Source organism: Barbus barbus (assembly GCF_936440315.1).
Source record: "Barbus barbus genome assembly, chromosome: 43".
In the NCBI taxonomy this organism is placed as follows: Eukaryota; Metazoa; Chordata; class Actinopteri; order Cypriniformes; family Cyprinidae; genus Barbus; species Barbus barbus.
The window spans coordinates 19,206,496-19,225,544 of NC_136721.1; the positions used below are offsets into that span (position 1 = coordinate 19,206,496).

At 36.7% G+C, this 19,049-nt stretch overlaps 2 protein-coding genes across 2 annotated transcripts; both read right to left on the reverse strand.

Annotated features, from left to right (window-relative positions):
- Positions 1 to 850: 850 nt before the first annotated feature.
- snrpd3l (small nuclear ribonucleoprotein D3 polypeptide, like) lies at positions 851 to 4,014 on the reverse strand. Its single transcript, XM_079405287.1, has 4 exons — positions 3,902 to 4,014; positions 3,304 to 3,437; positions 2,991 to 3,183; positions 851 to 1,177 (listed from the first exon to the last, which is right to left on the reverse strand). The coding sequence occupies exons 2-4, from the start codon at positions 3,427 to 3,429 to the stop codon at positions 1,110 to 1,112; spliced, it is 387 nt and encodes a 128-aa protein (XP_079261413.1). The 5' UTR covers positions 3,430 to 3,437; positions 3,902 to 4,014; the 3' UTR covers positions 851 to 1,109.
- A 5,034-nt stretch (positions 4,015 to 9,048) lies between these two features.
- Positions 9,049 to 17,003, reverse strand: LOC306862913 (adenosine receptor A2b-like). Its single transcript, XM_079406006.1, has 3 exons — positions 16,759 to 17,003; positions 13,802 to 14,528; positions 9,049 to 10,444 (listed from the first exon to the last, which is right to left on the reverse strand). Exons 2-3 carry the CDS (start codon positions 14,122 to 14,124, stop codon positions 9,460 to 9,462), a joined length of 1,308 nt encoding a protein of 435 aa, XP_079262132.1. The 5' UTR covers positions 14,125 to 14,528; positions 16,759 to 17,003; the 3' UTR covers positions 9,049 to 9,459.
- Positions 17,004 to 19,049: the final 2,046 nt, after the last annotated feature.

Sequence of the window (19,049 nt, forward strand, 5' to 3'; positions counted from 1 at the left end):
GCAGTAAAGTGTATAAGTGAGTAAAGGAATACTAAAGACAAAGACAAATGGTATGTAAGTCCCACTCATTTATCCTTACGTAACCCTTCTACAAATTAGTGCAGATTGTATTTGAAAATGTGCAAAGTGGAAGTGTGGGGTGATGTGATTAGAGTGGAGAGAGGATAAGACTCCGAATGGCCTGCGGGAAGAAGCTCCTCCTCATTCTCTCTGTGTTCGCCTTCATGGAGCGGAAGCGTCTCCCTGAACGCAGCAGAGAAAAGAGTCCATTGTTGGGATGGCTGAGGTCCTTCACTATCTTCCTGGCCCTGGTCAGGCACCGCTTGCTGTAGATCTCCTGCAGGTTAGGGAGCTCGGTGTGAATGGTATGTTCCGCTGAACGCACCACCATTTTTGTTTCAGATCATCAAAATTTGTTTGATGATCTGAAACATTAAAGCGTGACAAACATGCAAAAAATAAAAAAATCAGGAAGGGGGCCAACACTTTTTCACACCACTGTATGTGGATTTGGTCTCAGGTTTCACTTACAAAGGTCAAAGTATTTAATGAAAGCAGTTTTCTTAATGTATCTAAATTTATGTATGCATGTGTATATGTATACGTGTGTACGCGTATATTTATACATGTGTGTGTGTACACACATACACATATATACATACATACATGAATTTAAGTACATTAAGAAAACTGCTTTCATTAAATTGTTTTCGGTCAAATACTTTGACCTTTGTAAGCGAAACCTGAGACAAAATCCATATTTTCAATATACAACTTTTTAGAAGTAGAAACCCCCCACAAAAAAAAACACTTTCTCTCATCCGAGTCTGACCAAAATAAAGCAAACTTTAAGTGTTGAGCGGTTTAGATTTTTATCTGTTAATAAATGCAGTGCAATACAATTAAGGAATGGTTCAGCAGCATTGATAAAACAGATTTTTTTATATAATTAGACAACTTTATTATATGAGAAAAGTAAAAATAACAAAATCAACAAAACTACAAGATCACCAAAATTTACTAAACCAAAAAAAAAGTAGTACACAATTTCTCATTAAAGAAGAAAAAAAACTGTACAAAATGACAGTGTGGTTGAAACAAGATTCTCATTATCGTCTTTTCTGGAAAATATTTCCCCTTCCTCCTGGCCCTCCTCGACCTCGGCCCCTTGCTGCGACTGCAAAGGAAAGACAAACAGTTAGTGGTTTCATCTTATGCCTTTCCCATGAAAAACATTAACTTGTTCAACATACAAATGAGGACAATGGAAGCAATAAAAATTAACAAAAGAGCAATGATATGCAAGTGCTATAACAAGTTTCAGTTAGCTTAACAGTACACGTAGCAAGGTTTGTTTTTTAATAAAATTATATAAATAAATAGAAAACACATAGAATAGAAAAAGAATAGAGCAAGCTAGTGTTAGAGGCCTTTTTTGCTTTTGTTAATTGTATAATAAATAAAAAGGAAATGGATGGAATACAAAAAGATTAGAAAAGTGTGTTAGTTTTTTTTTAGAAAACAAGCAGTAAATGAAGAGTGCAAGCCTAAAAGGGAAAAGTTTGTCTTTTTTTAAAGAATATAATTACAATAAGGAGTGCTAGAGTTAGAGGGTCAAATAAAGCTGGAAGAGATGTGTTTTTAGCCAATTCTTGAAGAAGAAAGCTCTCAAGCTCTGATTGAGTTTATTCAACCAGGACTTACTTACTACCCATTATGCCCTTGGCATGTAGGGCAGCAACAAAAGTCTTCCACTCCTGTCTGTTTTGGGCCAGCTGCTGGATGGTGCCCCAAGTGTGGTTAGGTTTTTTAGTTCTTGTTCTACAGTCCGGTGCCAGGTGTACTTTGGTCTGCCTCTCTTACGTTTGCCTTCTTGTGTCAATAAAAGGGCTATTCCACCAGGAGGGAACATTTCATTTAAAAGTCCATGAAAGTAATTTTGTGCCTCTTTGGGATGGCACAATAAAGCCACGTTCACTTGCAGAACGCAAGCTTCTAGAGGGCACATAAGTCTGAGGTAATGAATTTAGGTAAAGGGGAATAGAGCCAGTGGTAGTTTTGTAGGCAAACATTAATGCCTTGAATCTTATACGAGCAGCTATTGGTAGCCAGTGCAAATTGATAAACAGAGATATGACGTGCAATCTTTTTGGCTCATTAAAAATGAATCTTGCTGCCGCGTTCTAGATTAATTGTAAAGGTTCGATAGAACTGGCTGGAAGACCTGCCAAGGGAACACTGCAATAGTCCAGCTTGGACAGAACAAAAGCTTGAACAAGGAGTTGTGAAGCATGTTCCGAAAGAAAGGGCCTAATCTTCGTGATGTTGAATAAAGCAAATCTGCAGGACCGGGCAGTTTTAGCAATGTGGTCTGAGAGAGTCAGCTGATCAATCAATCATAACTCCAAGGTTTCTGGCTGTTTTTGAAGTAGTTATGGTTGATGTGCCTAACTGGATGGTGATATACCTTGAAGGACCTATCTGAGAGGCAAGACTCAAACCACTGGAGTGCGGTTCCTGAGATGCCCTTTGCCAATAGGGTTGACAGGATGATCTGGTTGTTAACCATATCAAAAGCAGTGGACAGATCCAGCAAGATAAGTATTGAAGATTTGGAATCTGCTCTTGCCAATCTTAGGGCTTCAACAATTGAGCAAGGCAGTCTTGGTTGAATGTCCACTTCTGAAACCGGACTGGTTGCAACAAATGACATATAAACAAATTACAAACCGTGTTCAGTGCTTTTTTGAAGGACATTTAAATTAATTTTATTATTTATATTTAATTTAATATTTATATATAATTTAAATTTAAAGGCAAATGCTTTAATTGCTAACGGTACTAAAACGTACTGCATGCTCCAACAAAATCGTTTGGGACTATACAAATGATTAATGCGGCTAACAAGCATTTGACATTGCAACCACTGAAAAACACAGCATAACTGCAGTTACTGTAATGAAGTCAAAGATGCCATAAAAAGGTCCAACCTTGAGCTTTGAGAATAGCAGCTTTGCCTCTTCCAGCTCCTGCACCTTGGTTTTTGTTTTTCATGCTCTTCAACATGGGGGCGTTTTTCAACATGTCAGGCAGAATGAGGAAGCGTATTTTGCTGCCACGAATGTATACCTGCTCCAGCTGGGACACTCTGCCATCTCGATATGTCACTGTAATGTTGGACATCTGATTCAATTAAAACATAAGCCAAGTTAGTTTCATTATTCAAGATTCCCTTCACACAATGTATATTTAAGTTTAAAGTAAACGTTTGGATAATGTAGATACAATGCATCAAGAATGTACCTGGCAGTTCATGTTATCCTCTGCTTCAATCAATTTGCCTCTGTACACCTCACCCGTGTTGGTCTCGCAGGTCACGATGTGACCCTCTGCTTCATGCAGGACTTTGATGGGAACACCAATAGACATGTTTTAATCTGAAGAAAAAAAATGTAATTAACACCAAATAACTAGAGGTGAAAGAGTTCAGAGAGAATACTAATTCTTAAGTGTTCGAGTCACTTAAAATGATCCGATTCATTAGAACAATTCGTTCAGGAATCGGACTACACTGGTCCCGCTTTACTTCTGATTCAGTAAAAGGAATCGGCTCATAAGAATCATTCGTTCAGGAAAATGGAACGTCATGAAAACCATTTAATTTTGGTATTTAATGAAGTTAGCTTATACTGACTTAAGCTACTTAAAGACCTTAATATTCCAAATTAATCTGTAACGTTAGACTGGTCTCAAGCAACTCGAATACATAAACCAAGCAAACAATGAATGTCTGAAATGGACGTTGTAGTTCCGCTAAAGCATCGAACAGACCCAGCATGACCGTGAAAGACAAAACTATAGACTACAAATAATAGGTTTATGTCATAAAACATTACAGTACCTTGTATAAACAGCTTCGCAGAGAACCTCACAGTTGAACAACGTGATTATTTGCGGCGTTTTCCCGCTCCCACAATGCAGCTGAAAGCAGAAGCCCCGCCCTTTCCTGAAACCCTGTTGCATTTTGGGAATTGAAGTCCTATTACGTACTAAGTAAAATTCAGGTCAATGTAAACAAGAATCAGACACCTCAGAATTACACAAGAGGGCAGTATTGAATTGTGGATATTATCCACAACACTGTCATTCAATTTAATATTTTATTTAACTGTCACAATTAGCTATTATTATAATAAACAGTTTTAAAAAATCAGACGTCTTTGTCAGTTCAGCATTTATTTCTGCATGCTATAATTTAATTTAAAACATGTAACATCTTTAATATTTTTGTGCAATAAATACATATTTGACACATTTAAAAAACGAAACAACTACTTTTTATACGAGACAGGCTGCATGCCACATATTAAACAATAAATTGTTAAACAGTGGAGGGGGGGGAGCTTTGAGAAGTCATTTGTCTGGTTTTGACATCATCAAGATTCATTGCTCTAGTCTGAGACATTGTGCAAGGCAGCAATATACGGTCTAAATTTGTTCTGTCATCCTGGTGCTTGATAGACTGATTCAGTAGTCTTTTCCTCTTTGTCTGTAAATCACGGTAGAACAAGAGACCTGTTCAAAATGGGCTGAACTGACGAGCCAAGACAGGAAGTATTACGTCTGCCGACTATTAATTGAATGTTCCTGTTTTCCAGAATTTAAGGGAAGTGGTAAAAACTAATAATGGACTGAAATGGTGATCAAAGATGATTTATTTTTTAACACAGGCCTACCACATAATGCTGTAACAGCAAATTCCTATAAACCCACCTCCCCGTGCCAAAGATATTTAACCTACTTTATTTATTTTGTATCAAATATGGTACAATATGTTATCTAAGGAATTTTATCACTGGTAAGATGGATAAAAAATTATTATTTTCTTTAAAAACATGTCATGTTTAACAGGAAATTGTAACTGTTTATCAAATAGTCTCTTTCTGTGACCTGAAATTGCTCTCATGAGATTGAACCTGACGTTCTGAAGGATTTCATCTGCATCAAATCTACAAAAGAGTAAAAAGTCAATTCAACCAATTACAAACAGTGACATAGTGGAATGGGTAGGTGGGTGGGTGTCCGTTGACTACACAGTAACTCTCAGCAATCTCTTCAAACCTCATTTTAGCAGCAGAATGAACCTGCCAGCTGCTACTGGTCTATGTGACAAGCTGAGTCTGTTAGCTTCACTCCCATCTGATTTAAACTACAAGCATTCATGATGGAAGAAGATAAATTACTGCATAAGCCCAAAGATTCGTTTTTGTAAAGAACATCTGTCTCATTAAAAAATGGTGCTCTCAACACAAAATCAAACCATGCCACTGCTGAGCTGACTGACATTTCTCAGCTAGAATCAACAAACCACTAGATTTGAACTGATATGCGACTTTTTATCTCAATTCTGACTTTTTTTCTCTCAGGATTGTGAGATATAGTGGGGGACACTGTAGGCGGATCGGCTGTTAGCATGAAACTGGTTCCCTCGACAAAAAGCCAATAGGATTTTTCCATAGACTTTTAGATAATCGCAAAAAAATAAGCTCTGTGATCAATCATAGTCCATGAAATTTACACGTTTTGTCCATCAAGATAATCTTCACAAAATAATATAACTGACGAATTTTGAAGCCTAAATAAAAGCGCCAGAACTGAAAAGCTAAACTAACATTTAAAGCACGTATTTCTGTACATTTCGAAATAAGGTGCATTAAAAGTAAATAAATCCTTGTCGAATAACAATATAAAATGCGGGAAACTATTCATTGGTTATTCTAAAATTAAACTGGAAAATACTGTAAATTGATCAACTGTGGCGTGATGACGTTGAATATCTCCGACAGCGCCTGTAGTCCCATTTAGCAACTTGTTAGCAACCGTCTTTTTTAAGAAACGTAACAGCTTAAAAAAATCATGAATGTGGTGTAACTGGTGTGTTTTATGTCGTAGAATAAAACGTGAGAGTATCTTGAGCCTGTGTGAACCGTGGACCTTATTTAAGGGATTTATCCAAAATCCCATTCAAAAAACCCATTGACTGTTGGACGATGGAACCGGAAGTGGTAAAATGCTAACTCGCTTTCGGGTTTTCGCCTACAAAGTGACATCATAGTTCCACCAGTTTTGAGTTAAAGTCCAGTTTTGAGGGGGGACAGATATGTTCTGACTTTATTTCCCAGAATTGCGACTATATGTCTCACAATTGCGAGTTTATATATAAAAAGTCGCAATTACCTTTTGAATTGTTTATTCAGTGGCGAAAACGGGCTTCCACAAACAACTAATCTGATTAAAACATCTAATTGCACCAAAATTTCAGCGAGAATGGTTCTGATTTTATTACATTCGGTGTAAACGGCGATTGATAATGGATAATCAACAAGATCACGCCAGTTAAAGCTCACGCAGCCTGTCTATGCGAGAGAATCTCGTTGAGAAATCAAAACGAACGCAACTACACACAGACAGTTTTTCTATTTATAACATACAGCTTAGTTAAGCAACATGACACAACCAAGAGAGCTCTAGAGTTCCCCGAAAACCACAAATGCAAATTTGACATTTTAGACAAGAGTTAAAACGAGTAGTAAATATACATTTTTAGTTAAATATTTGAATTTATTGAAAGAATATATTGTCAATGTTGATTGCCCCATTTGTTTAATGAAAATAGTTCCAAACAAAGAAGAACAGTCGCGCATGTCTGAGCAACACACAGCGGTACTTCGTTACTGAATGATTTGCGTTTTTGAATTTTGAATCATTTGAGTTAATGATACAGTGGTCCATTCATAAGGAAAGGCACTTGCTTCTTTCTTGAACAAATCGTTTGAAGGCACACTTCAATGACTCATTAATTAAAAAGTCACTTGCTGCCACCTACTGGCGGTTTTCATAGTAGCTTATCTTTGTATTTTTTTCCAACATTTCATATTTGTGTATTAAAAACATATATATTTTAAAACACTGAACTCACAAAATTATTTATGCTGTTATAATTTTGCATGCAGTGTAAATGTATTCATGCTATATTTCAGCTGAATTGAACTGTCTGTGTAAATGGATCTGAGTGCCTCTCCAGTCACTGTTTCTTCTGCAGTCGAAAGATCGGTTTTATATATACTGATTTCATATTATTGGTAACAGCCCTATATTATCTTATTATATTAAGTGAAATTATTAATAAAATGTAAGAATTTGAGATGAAAGATGATGCATGCATTTAATACGGTTAGGGGAAAGTGCCCTTTAAATAGGTCAAAAATTACCTGGAAATCAATTTAAAGACATTTTTGTATGCAGTATTAAGTCATATAAAACGTAATTTCCCAACAACAAAATTGTGGCCAGTGAGCAAAAAAGTTAATGTCAAGCCCTGACTATAACCAAGTGCTGGACAAATTTGCACCATCTTTTAAGCAATGGAAAGAGCTTCCATTTCTTTCCTTTTTATTGTTGTAATGATTATAATTAGTTTAATTGGGTATAGTTGCCATTACAATGAAAATGATAAAAGTATGTATATTTTTATATTTATTTTATAAGCGATATTGTGAAATATTATTACTATATATTTTGAAATGATTTTTGCTGTATTTTTGATCAGTAATATTGTGAATTATCATTACAATTAAAAAGAACTGTTTTCTGTCAATATATTAAATGCAATATATCTCTCTCTCTATATATATAGTATATATGAAAATATATAGAAATACATAATATATAAAATATGAGAATGTCTGATTATTTCTGCTGATTTAAAACTAGCTATGGATGTGTTAATGTGTCGACTCAACAGGTCCTGATCCTTCAACATAGGCCAAATATAGAGGCAATATTGATTAAGGATATAAAAAACAAAAACATTTTCTGGGAAGTCACTTGTTCTATTTTTATGAATGGTCACTCTAGACTCTAGACTCATGTGTCAAATACATGCATCGTGTACACAGTGCAGTTTTTTTCCCACTTTAGAGCTTTGTAATGAGGAAAAAGGAAGTGTAATGGGCCAGTTTGAAGGATCATCAAATGCCCCTTCATTTGATTTCTGTTGCATTAGGCCGGCTTCTGGCGTCAGCAGTCTCTCTGTAAATACAATCATAGCTGCTGGTCTGTGAATCCACGATTGCGCTCATATGCATGCGTGTCAGAAGAGGAGATTAAACTGCACTGTCCTACATTCTCAATTTTATGATCCCTAAGCATTATGTTGTGCTGTAGACTAAATAAATCTATTACACATGATTGCTCAGTTGACATTTGTGACTCATTATTGTTTATACTTGTATTACATTTGATCATTATAACGAGACTCAACGTCCACTTTATTGAGCACCAAGAAGTCCACTTGTCGTTGCACAGATAGTCTATGCATTAAACCAGCTGTTTAAGGATTATTGAAATTTATTTAATAGATAATTGGTGTCTGCATGTGATTCTAATCAAGCACATCACTATTCATAAATTGTATTTGGGCAAAATTTGGAATAGCTTTATTTTTATTTAGTACATTTCTTAAAATATTAACACATGCTTACAGTCAGTACAGTATTCAGTTTGGTCATGTTTTAATAGGGGTGCATGATTAATCGAAATGAAGCCGAAATCGTAAAATGGCTTTGTGCGATTTTCAAATTGAAAAAGCTGTGATTTTGTTAAATACATATATTAATATAAATACATATACGCTGCATGTATAGTTTCAGAGTGAAGCGTGGCACTAAGTTGCTCATGATTTGACAGTAAATGCAGAAAACTCCAGTTTAGGTCACTTATAATATTAAATTTGTATTATTATTTTATATTTTATTATTATTATATAGTCATATTGATATATAATCACCTAATTTTTGGCCAAATCGTGCAACCCCACAAACAAGCATTTTAGATCACAATTTTTATCAGAAAAATTGCAATGCGATTTTTTCCCCAAATCCTATGTTTTAAAGCACTACAGAGGCTCTGGCAGTTCTACTGACTGTACAGGTTCTCAGTTTGGACAAACACCTATTTAAAAAAAGAACAGAAAGATGATACTTCTTTAAAACATGCCACACATCAACCTCTTTTATGGTACGGTCATAACAGGAATATTGATTTAAACCATTATGCCTCTCCCACTTTGACCAGGAAACAATGCTCTTTTAATAAAGCTCCTTGGAAACATATAAGCTTTGAAAATGCTCAACAATGTCAGCAAACAAGTTCTTCATTTGGTCTGAAAACCATCAGGGATGTTTGACTGCAAAGATGAGTAGGAATTCCTGGAATTTGTGTAGTGAGGGTTCCCACAGGAGTTATGTGGTCTTCACATAGTTTTAGCTTTCCTGATCCTTCATAGTACTGTAAGTGAAATCACACTCACTAGCAATTCAGATCAGTGATAGCTTCGCGAAGAATGAAACAAGCTTCATTCGGGTATTTTCTGAGGAATAACTCTTGTGGAAGTGTGTGTCATGACACTTCTGCAAGATCGGATGAGTTGCTTGTCCTTATGGGCACCAGACATCTGACATGTACGTTAGTAATAGCACTGCAGTCTTCCCTCCTGATGGAGGGAACTTCCTCCCCGGTATGTAATGAGAAAATCTTTGTCGAATTGGCAGAAAAGGAATGTTCCAAAGTTCCATTTAAACTGTATCCTAAATCATGGAATTCTGTTTTTGGTGGCATTTGCTTTGTAAATTTATCACAGGAAACCATGCCATGAATGGGATTGGCGTCCAACACATAGCCATTGGACACTGTACAAGAAGTCTCAATCACACTGACCGCAGCAGAAGAAGCAGCCATGCCTCTGTTGCTGTTACCAGTGGCCAGTCTGTTTTCATGCCACAGGAAGTGCTGTCGGATGATCCTTCGGAAGGTGTGTCTGAAGTCACGTATTCGGTAGGCGTATATAAACGGGTTAACTACTGAATTAGCATGTGAAAGTATTATGGCCAGGTACATGACCCAGTCCTGAGGTCGATCACACTGTGGACAGAACAGTGTGAAGCAGTTAATAATATGCAAAGGGAGCCAACAAATAGCAAAGAGGCCCACAATGATAGCCAGCGATTTGGCCGCGTGGACTTCCCTTTGCAGCGTGGACCGCGATGAGGATCCCTCCCTGTGGGCACATCCTTGCAAGTGTACTAGTTTCTGCTCCATCTGTCTGAGCTGGCGACGGGCAGCCATGAAGATCCATGCATAGATGGCCAGCATGGCAAGTAGCGGAGTCAAGACGCAGCCGAAAAAGTTGAAGTAAACCATGTAACCCATGGTGACCACCTTCTCGAACAGGCACTCCATCATACCTTGAGGACAAGTGCTGTTGGTGCCCGCGGCGACACGCCTGTTCCAGCCTAGCATGGGGGTCAAACCGATGACCACTGAAAGTATCCAGCATACCGCAATGATGCCTTTGGCTCTTCGGCCTGTGACAAGGCTGTTGTACCTTAGCAAGACAAAACAAAACCAGACATGAGACAGCAATTATTGTATGCTGTGGAGCACTATATAGTGATAAGCATGCAAAGTTTGTTCATATATTACAACTCTATCTTCCTCAACAATATGTTGATGTTTCCTGAAGTCCATCCTGGAGAGGGACGTATTGTTCTGTGCACCATTTTTCCCCCAAATCCACACATACATGCATGCACTGACTTTGCTCCTGGGAAATGTCCATTGTTTAGGTGCTAAGCTTTGGTAATTGCTGCCAAAGTAGAAAATACCAGGATATGTGCTAATAAGAAGCATATATTTCACCTGTATTGTGCCTATTCTTAAAATAATACTTACAGGCCTTGTTTTTGTACAACTTAACCTTCATCTTTTCAGTGATATAATTAGAAAATCATGAGAAGAATTAAATTGTTCAAGTCGGACTACACTGGTTGTGCTGTATGTTTTTGATTCTCTAAAAAGTACTGGGTCATAAAAGTTATTATTTTGGGAGACAGACTAAATTGGTTGTGCTGTTTGTTTTTTTTATTCTCTAAAAAGAGCCAGCTCATAAGAGTCATTTCTTCGCAAGTCAGACTACACTGGTTGTGCTATACGTTTTTGCTTCTATGAAAAGAACCGCTCATAAAAGGTATTAATTCGGGACTAAACTGGTTGGAATGTATGTTTTTTATTCTCTAAAAAAAGACAATTTGATTGAGTCATTCATTCAAGACTACACTGACCACGTTACATGTTTTTGACTTCCTAAAAAGAAATTACTCTTAAGAGTCTTTGATTTGAAAGTCAGACTATACTGGTTGTGTTGTGTGTTGTTGTTGCTTTTTTGGATTCACTAAAAAGAACAGGCTCATAATAGTCATACATTCAGGAGACAGACTACAATGGTTGTGCTGAATGTTTCACTCTGCAGATTCGGTAGCATTTTTGCAAGGATGTTGAATAGGTATCACATGAAAAACTGTCTTTAATTGGTCATGTGTTTGGTCTGCTTACGCATAAGGACTGAATATTAATGCCTTCCAAATATAAAAAAATATTTAATGGCAAAACTTTGTTTAATTAAGAACATTACTATATTGAGACCCCTGGTTGAAAAAAATAGAACTAAATGTTAAGTGCTATAATAAACTATTGCATATTGGCAACTGTATAAGCATCACAGGGATGCAAACGCATCATGGGTGAAAAAGGTGACAAAGACTCGCACTTATACAATATTTAAAAGCCTTAGTATTATTAATTTTGCAGTTGTGCAGTAAAATTCACTGTAAAAATGCACTTTTCATTCATGGAGATGACAAAAAAATGTGCCAAAAAACCTTGTGGAAAACAAAGACTTTTGAGAGGGCAATTACATGAAATTACCATTATATCCAGTAGATGGCAGCAAAGGATCACTCAATAGCTCAGTTGCCATTTCCACTTCCTAATTTTCAGGTCTTGATTTTGAATTCATTATAAAACGGTGATTATAAAAAAATGTAGTACTGTACTGCACTGTACTGAAGTAGTATAGCAAGTAAAAGTAAATAATAATGCATTAAATATTTTGACGTATTTTTTGGATTTATTTTAAAGGGGATTCTTCTGATTAACCTACAGAATGCCTGTGAATAACCTATGCCTGTGATTGGCTACTATACTCAACACTGCAAAAACATGTAAATAAACCTGTGGTTTTGTCATTCGAAACAAGAGCATGCACGCAAAAACACACAGGAGCGTTTAAAAGTGGTTGACTACGAGTGGGTATAGATATGAATTGGTACTAACGGTACTGTAAAAATACCCCCCCCCCCCCCACCACCACCACCAAAAACACTTTCTCACTGGATCTACACAAATCTCGTAGGATACCTATTTTGATTTCAAAAAGGTGAGTTTTCACTAAAAGGTGAGGAGTTTGCATCTATTAGTTTACAAACAGTTTGGAATACAGCTGTGCAAAATCCACCACCGTTATTTCAGACATCCCATCATGCAGACAGCCCTGCTACATGTTTCCTTTGCCAAGGGCAACTGCTGGAAACGGTGGTCAAATGTCAATTGTTTCAAAAATCCTTGGGTTTATATCAGGCCCATCGAGAACAACAGGGGCTGGTTCATTAAACCCAGAGGACTTACAGGGCTCCAGTACTACTGTTACCTCATCAACACCTGCCGGGGCTTTTGCTGTCAATGCTGCTTACAATGCTTCGGGCGCCTCAATCTACACCAGGAGCAGAAATGTGCATCACACCCTGTATGCAGGCGGGTGGTAAAGTCCCACACCTTTCAGCTACTGAAAAGTGCAGCTGAGAGCTGCTGGGCCAGAGCATTTAAGAATAACCATTACAATGTTCAACGGGAGTGCAAAATGCCCCACGTTAAAGACTCTACACTGGTTGCCTTTACATTCTAAGTAAATAGTTTAAAGATGTTCTTTTTTGATAAATATCACTGGACTAAGATATAATTAGCAGTAAATACTAAGGCAGGTATTGCTTTTTTCTTATATATTTTAATCAGTATAAGTAAAGAGTGCATATACTACACTACATGTTTGGAAAAAAAACTAAACCTAAGTATTAAACTCCCACACCGTTTGTGCTACAGACAATGAATGATACCACAAATCATGTGGCTTAATGTGCAGAGGTGTGCTATTATTTGTTTAAGGGATCAGACCTATGATTTACAACTGACAGACAATATAACGGCTGAAAATCCCCTAGGCTTACACTAAAAAAGGGACATAAGTCATATTTAGATAGATTTGAAAGTTTTGTAGACTAGATAGGTAGTGTTTGTGTGACGTGTTTATTGTTTCTTTGTATGTCACTATATTACAACATAGTGAAAGATTAAGTATTGATTATTGATTTGGCTCTACTGAAATGAACTATTCTTGAAACATTTGTCAACAGTGAAGCTGCATGACTCCTATTTACTGAGAAAATCCCCTCACTGCTAGAAGAGAAAGAGTGATTAAAGGGGAATTGCAGTGCATGTTGTGCCCGTTATCAAGTAATTATCAAGAGAAAGGCAGAGAGAGTCACACAGTCTAGGAGCCTAGGATCATAACATGCAAAATACAAATAAATACAAATACAGATTAGATAATAATATTTTTGCAAACATAACACTTGATTAAATACACATGTAAACACTCACACAAACACAAGCACATAGACAATGGGACTCAAGTTACTCCAAACCTGTATGATCTTTCTTCTGTGAAACGAAAAAGAAGATAGTTTAAATAGCTATTTTTTTCCCATACAATGAAAGTCAGTGGGGTCCAAAAACACGCTACTTGCTAACTTTCATTTTATGAACAAACACAACAGAACCATTCACTCACCTCAATGGGATCTTGATGGCGATGTACCGATCCACAGCAATGGCCAACAAACTGAAGATGGAGCTCTGTGTGAGGACCAGCACAAAGCATGCAATGAAGAGACACCCGTGAAAATGGCTGCAGAAGCCCGTGCTGATGGTGACAGCGAATGGAATGGCCAGGAGTCCCACTGCGATGTCCGCCAAAGCCAGCGACACTACAAAGAAGTTGGTGATGCTCTGGAGGTTACTGTTAAGGCAGACGGCCCAGCACACCAGAACGTTCCCTGCCACTGCCAAAATCGCAATCAGGAGCTCAAGAACAATGTAGACGAGCGAAGACATGGTGCCATCAACTGGTGTGAAAGGACATCCTCAGGGACATACATAGTTGTGCTCCCGATAATTGCTCAGTGGGACTTCACTCTACCACTCAATGGCTCCAGCAATAGGTGTGAGGACTAGCCAATCCAACCATTCCTCTTGAATGAATGATATCTTGTTTTAATGGAATGAGGGGATAGAAATAACCTGGTATCAGCTGCTAAACCACTCTGTCTGAGGTGGTTTAGGTACACTGAGGTGACTGCAGGGTCGATGGTGACACCCCTCTGTAAATCTTGATTTACCCGTTCACCAGCGTGTCGCTTAGGACCACCTCACGTCATTCTTTCATTGAAAGTATTAAAGAAAACAGCTACTAGACTGCATAAAGCGTCTCCGGTAGACCTTCACTGGGACTTCTTACCCTGTAGAAAGAACAATATCGCACAATAAAAAATCAACCTCTTTGGGTCACAAAAGCAATCCATCTCCCAAACAGGAGGTCTCAATCAAAAGACAACAGGCTAAATCCAACAATAAGCTTTTATTTTAAGAAAGACTCCACAAATTCGAATGTAATATTTGTGCATGCCTGCTATTTATCACAAGACCCAGGCCAGCACTTCCTCCAATATAGTTTCTAGGATGTGTACAGTTGAACTTTGCAATGCCTTTGCTATTATTGGCTTAGAATTGTGAACAAGTCTTCTTTTGTACCCATTCATGTGATTCTGCTTTTATGTTTCACTGACTTTCTACATGAAATGGTTAAGTTTTTTTTAACTTCCATACATTTAAAAAAATTATGCTGATTTGATTCTCAACAAACATTTATTATTATTTATTATATTTTTTTGAAAAAACAGCATTTGTTTGAAATACAATTGTTTTGTGAAATTTTAAACGTGTTTACTTTTAGATAGACCCCAATCTTTTGAACAATAAAGGTAAGTGTAAGTTTCAGCTCTACATCTTCAGTACTTGATAATGCGCTGTCTGAATTGTTCAGGTTTGGCTTAAAAAAACAACAAAAAAACAGAGCATCTAAAATGTCTATTTGCATGTGTAATTAAATCATTCTGACTCTTTTGGGTCATTTATTGTGGTTTTGTGTAGGCCTATCTAGAATGAATTGACTAACTGCGACATGCCTTCCATGGTAGGCCAAATTATCTGTTATTTTTTTAAGAGATTTCTAATCTTTTAGCTCCAGTTTGTTTGATCAGGCACAAAAATGTGATGATTAAAGTCACCGTCACTCTTCCTCTGAGTTTTAGTGTTGCTGTTTGCTTTTTATAGCACAGCGTGACTTTGGTATGGCTGTTGACTCCCTCAAGAGATATAATGACAAATTGTTTCCAAAGCACAGGTCTGGCATGTTGTGTTTCAACAACTTTTGCCTTAACATGCATCAGTTTATAAAACGCTTCCTGTGCATCAAGACAAGGTACTTTCCGTAACTGGTTAAACCGTTATGTGGTATTATAATATTAACTATATGATGTGCAGACTAAAAAGAACATACAAAGTCCCTCACAAGTCATGTCATGCACATCTGTATTAAAAAAAAAAGGGTGGGAATGCGGAAATACTGTATCTGACAGCTGCTCCGCGAGCATGTTGTGTGAGAGAGGAAACGATGCTTAGGGTTTGGGGACTATGATAAGCGTGTACTGCACGCCTCTCTGTCATTCAAAAAGCATGCTTAACAGATATCTTGGTCATTGTAAAGATGCATGTAACTACACCACAAGTCATTTCAATAACATCATAGAGTAGAGAAACACACTGCTGATTGCAAAAACCTTTTCTTAAGAACAATTCGACTGCTGAAACATTTACACAACAGAGAAACAATGGCTGAAACATTATGAGATATTTGCGGCAGAATTCTGTGACAATTCCGCCACATAACTAGCATAAGTGGTTATTTTAAACTTGCTTAACAACTGTACATTTAATGGAGAACAACAGAGAAGGATGCTTTATATAGGCTAGCTTATAAATTACATCAGTTTTCTGTAAATCATTTTATATATGGATTTATGTAGGTTATAGTAGCTGGCAAATAGCATGTATATGAAATTTTTAAATATTAATTCAAATCTTTAAGAATTGTATTTATCTATAAGATAAGGTGTTCATAAAAAAATACCCTCTTTAATCCACTTATATGGCCATGAGGTGTGGCAAATGATTAAAAAATGTTAAAAGTAAAAATAAATAATTAATCAAATACAAATACAGTTTTTTCACAGTTAAAATGAGGTCTTAAAAGTGCACGAATAGCATAATACTTAAAAAATGAAAGAAATTGAGAAAAAATGCTCTTCAAATTGTTTTTAGATGGAAGTAGGCTATTACATCACATGCATGTGTCACATTGTTGGAGACTGTCATGTGAACTACTTATGATTACTGTAAAAATATACAATAAAATCAGAAAAGGCGAGCAAATTGTGACATTAATTAATAAAAATGGTGAATTTAAAAGATTAGAATGAGCAAAACAATACAGGTGTCATTCAGAGTCTCTCTCTGACTAACAGGCTGACAAAGTTACAAAATCTAAAGGCTGAGAAAGTTCAGTACTTTCAGTTAAATCACAAACTTTACTAGTAAACAAATATATTTACGAACTGTGGCGTTACTCACCTGAGCTGCATTTCTGAATGTCCAACCTAAAAAAAACTGAAGACAAAAAAACAAATGAGTAGAGACCAAATCGTTCCACACGTTTTTATCACCCTGACGAAGTAATATATACACAAATGCAATATTCTGAACGTGTTTGGTCATGGAAAAGGCGAGTTGAGTCGCCGCTTCTCTCCGCTCTGTGGAGTTGTGGTGCCACAGACAAGTGCGCGCGCCTTCACAATAACACTCCCGCGCTGTGAGAGAAAGAGACCCACGCCTGATTGGTTTTCTTGGTTTGATCTATTCGAGCTATGCAAAGTGCATTAAACACGATGTTTCCCCCTCTACTACAAGACCCTTGTGGGTGGTAACTTCTTCATCATGCTGTCATACTGTCATTCTTCATAGTCCTTGCAGTTACAATAAAAGTTAATAAGATGGATGAGACAGCACACTATCATAAATAACTAGGCTAAATAAATAAAACAGAAATAACGTAAATAAAATAAAAATATAGTATAACAGCAAAGAAAACAGCCTACATAGATAAATAAATAATTAGAAGCATTATAACTATTTAAATAACTATAATACTGTTTATTAAAAAAAAAAAAAAAAAAGTAGTGGTTATTTTTAGACTTAATTGTAATCTCGCTCTCTCTCTCTCTGTGTGTGTGTGTGTGTGTGTGTGTGTGAACAAAGAATAAATAAAATAGGAATAAAGGAAAAATTAAATAATAAGAAAAATAACCATAAATAAAAACCCAATGAATAAATAAATAAATAAAATCTAGGCTACCCACTGGTTATATACAATAATAATAATAAAATATATATTAATGAAATAAAATAAAAGTATAAAAGTAGCAAATGACATTAATAGTTAGGCAAATTTTTAGGTGAATATGATGTGAGAAGAGTTTTTTTATTTATTTATTAAGTTAGGGCCTAAGTCTTAACCTAGTTTAGTCTTTTGAGATGATCGTGCAGATCATCTATGATCTTGTTTTAATGACATGACAAGAAAATATAGGCTGTTTTTGATCCGATATGACCAAGACTTCAGAAACCCTTAAAGGGACATAGTATCAGATGTTTACAGCAAAACAAGTCTGCATAACGAATGATATTTCATCCGGGGAATTTAGTTCGAATCCAGTGTGCTATCTTCTTCATCGTTAGTAAGCCCAGTTTGACGGTACAATGGCTGATTTAAACGCACGTGTGGATAAGGAAGTGAGGGACCTGATGGGTACCGTGAGGTGAGGTTGTGTGGTTTCTCACGTACCGCCGAAACATCCTGCTTCACCTCAGGGCCACATGAAGATAAATGTATGTAATCAGCAAACCAGAGGCTGAGGTCCACCCACCAAGGTCTTCATTAAAGCACGCAGCACACACTGCAATGACATTTCTTAATGTTTTGGATCTAATACATAAGCCCAAGACTTTTTTGTGGCCCTTCAGTAAATCAAATCACAGCGTCCATGCTCACCTTTTACTACAGCCTTGTTTATGCAGAGAGCCTTCGGCACAAATATAGACACTTACCTCAGAGTACCAGACACAATCGGTGTGAAAATGAAAGGTTATATAATTAGTAGGAGGAAGTGCTTGAGTACAGCTGTTTAAATAGACATTTTCTGCTGGCTCACTTGTTTGTTTCCACAAGAGAAGGGGTAGTTTAGATTATTTTTTCCATTTCTGATTCTTCCCATAAGTGCAAAAAAGCCCTGCTAAAAAAAAAAAAACAATAGAAGCCCAATAGAAACCATCACAGAAATCCCAGTGGTTTCCATTAAAATACCATTATAAACCATTAGATTTTTCCAGTAAAAGCATTACAAAATTCCCTTTTTGGGCATTTTTCCAATAGGATTTAACATCCCACCAATAGAATCCATCACATACCAGTAGACACCATTTTAGTTTCCATTAAAACCAATACAATTCCCATCATGACCATTAAATCCATTACATTTTCTATTGTGTTTTGGGCAGGCTTCTATTGTATTTTTCAGCAGGGTGCTATGCAGGACTTCCAGGAAAGGTTGGATTTAAAAAAAAGAAACAAAGAAAGAAATAAAGAAACGATAAATTTAGATTACCATCCATTGTACAGTTTGATGCTCATGTGCCTTTGGATTCATTTAAAAGAGTGCTGTGTGCTGTTGAGCTCTAACTCATGTCTGTATAAAAAGTATCTTGAATTTTGGATCTATAAGGACAAACTTGCTCAAGCCTAGCAGAAACGTACTGAATTTATGTACCGTAAAAGTAATTGCCTACAGGTGCCAGGAATGACCCCA

Coding starts and splice junctions, on each gene's coding strand:
- snrpd3l (XM_079405287.1), bottom strand. CDS start 3,429: ATGTCTATTGGTGTTCCCATCAAAGTCCTGCATGAAGCAGAGGGTCAC. Junction 3,184..3,303: donor AGGATAACATGAACTGCCAG/GTACATTCTTGA, acceptor TAATTGAATCAG/ATGTCCAACATTACAGTGAC. Junction 1,178..2,990: donor TGCTATTCTCAAAGCTCAAG/GTTGGACCTTTT, acceptor TTTCCTTTGCAG/TCGCAGCAAGGGGCCGAGGT.
- LOC306862913 (XM_079406006.1), bottom strand. CDS start 14,124: ATGTCTTCGCTCGTCTACATTGTTCTTGAGCTCCTGATTGCGATTTTG. Junction 10,445..13,801: donor GCCATCAAGATCCCATTGAG/GTGAGTGAATGG, acceptor TGTCTTGCTAAG/GTACAACAGCCTTGTCACAG.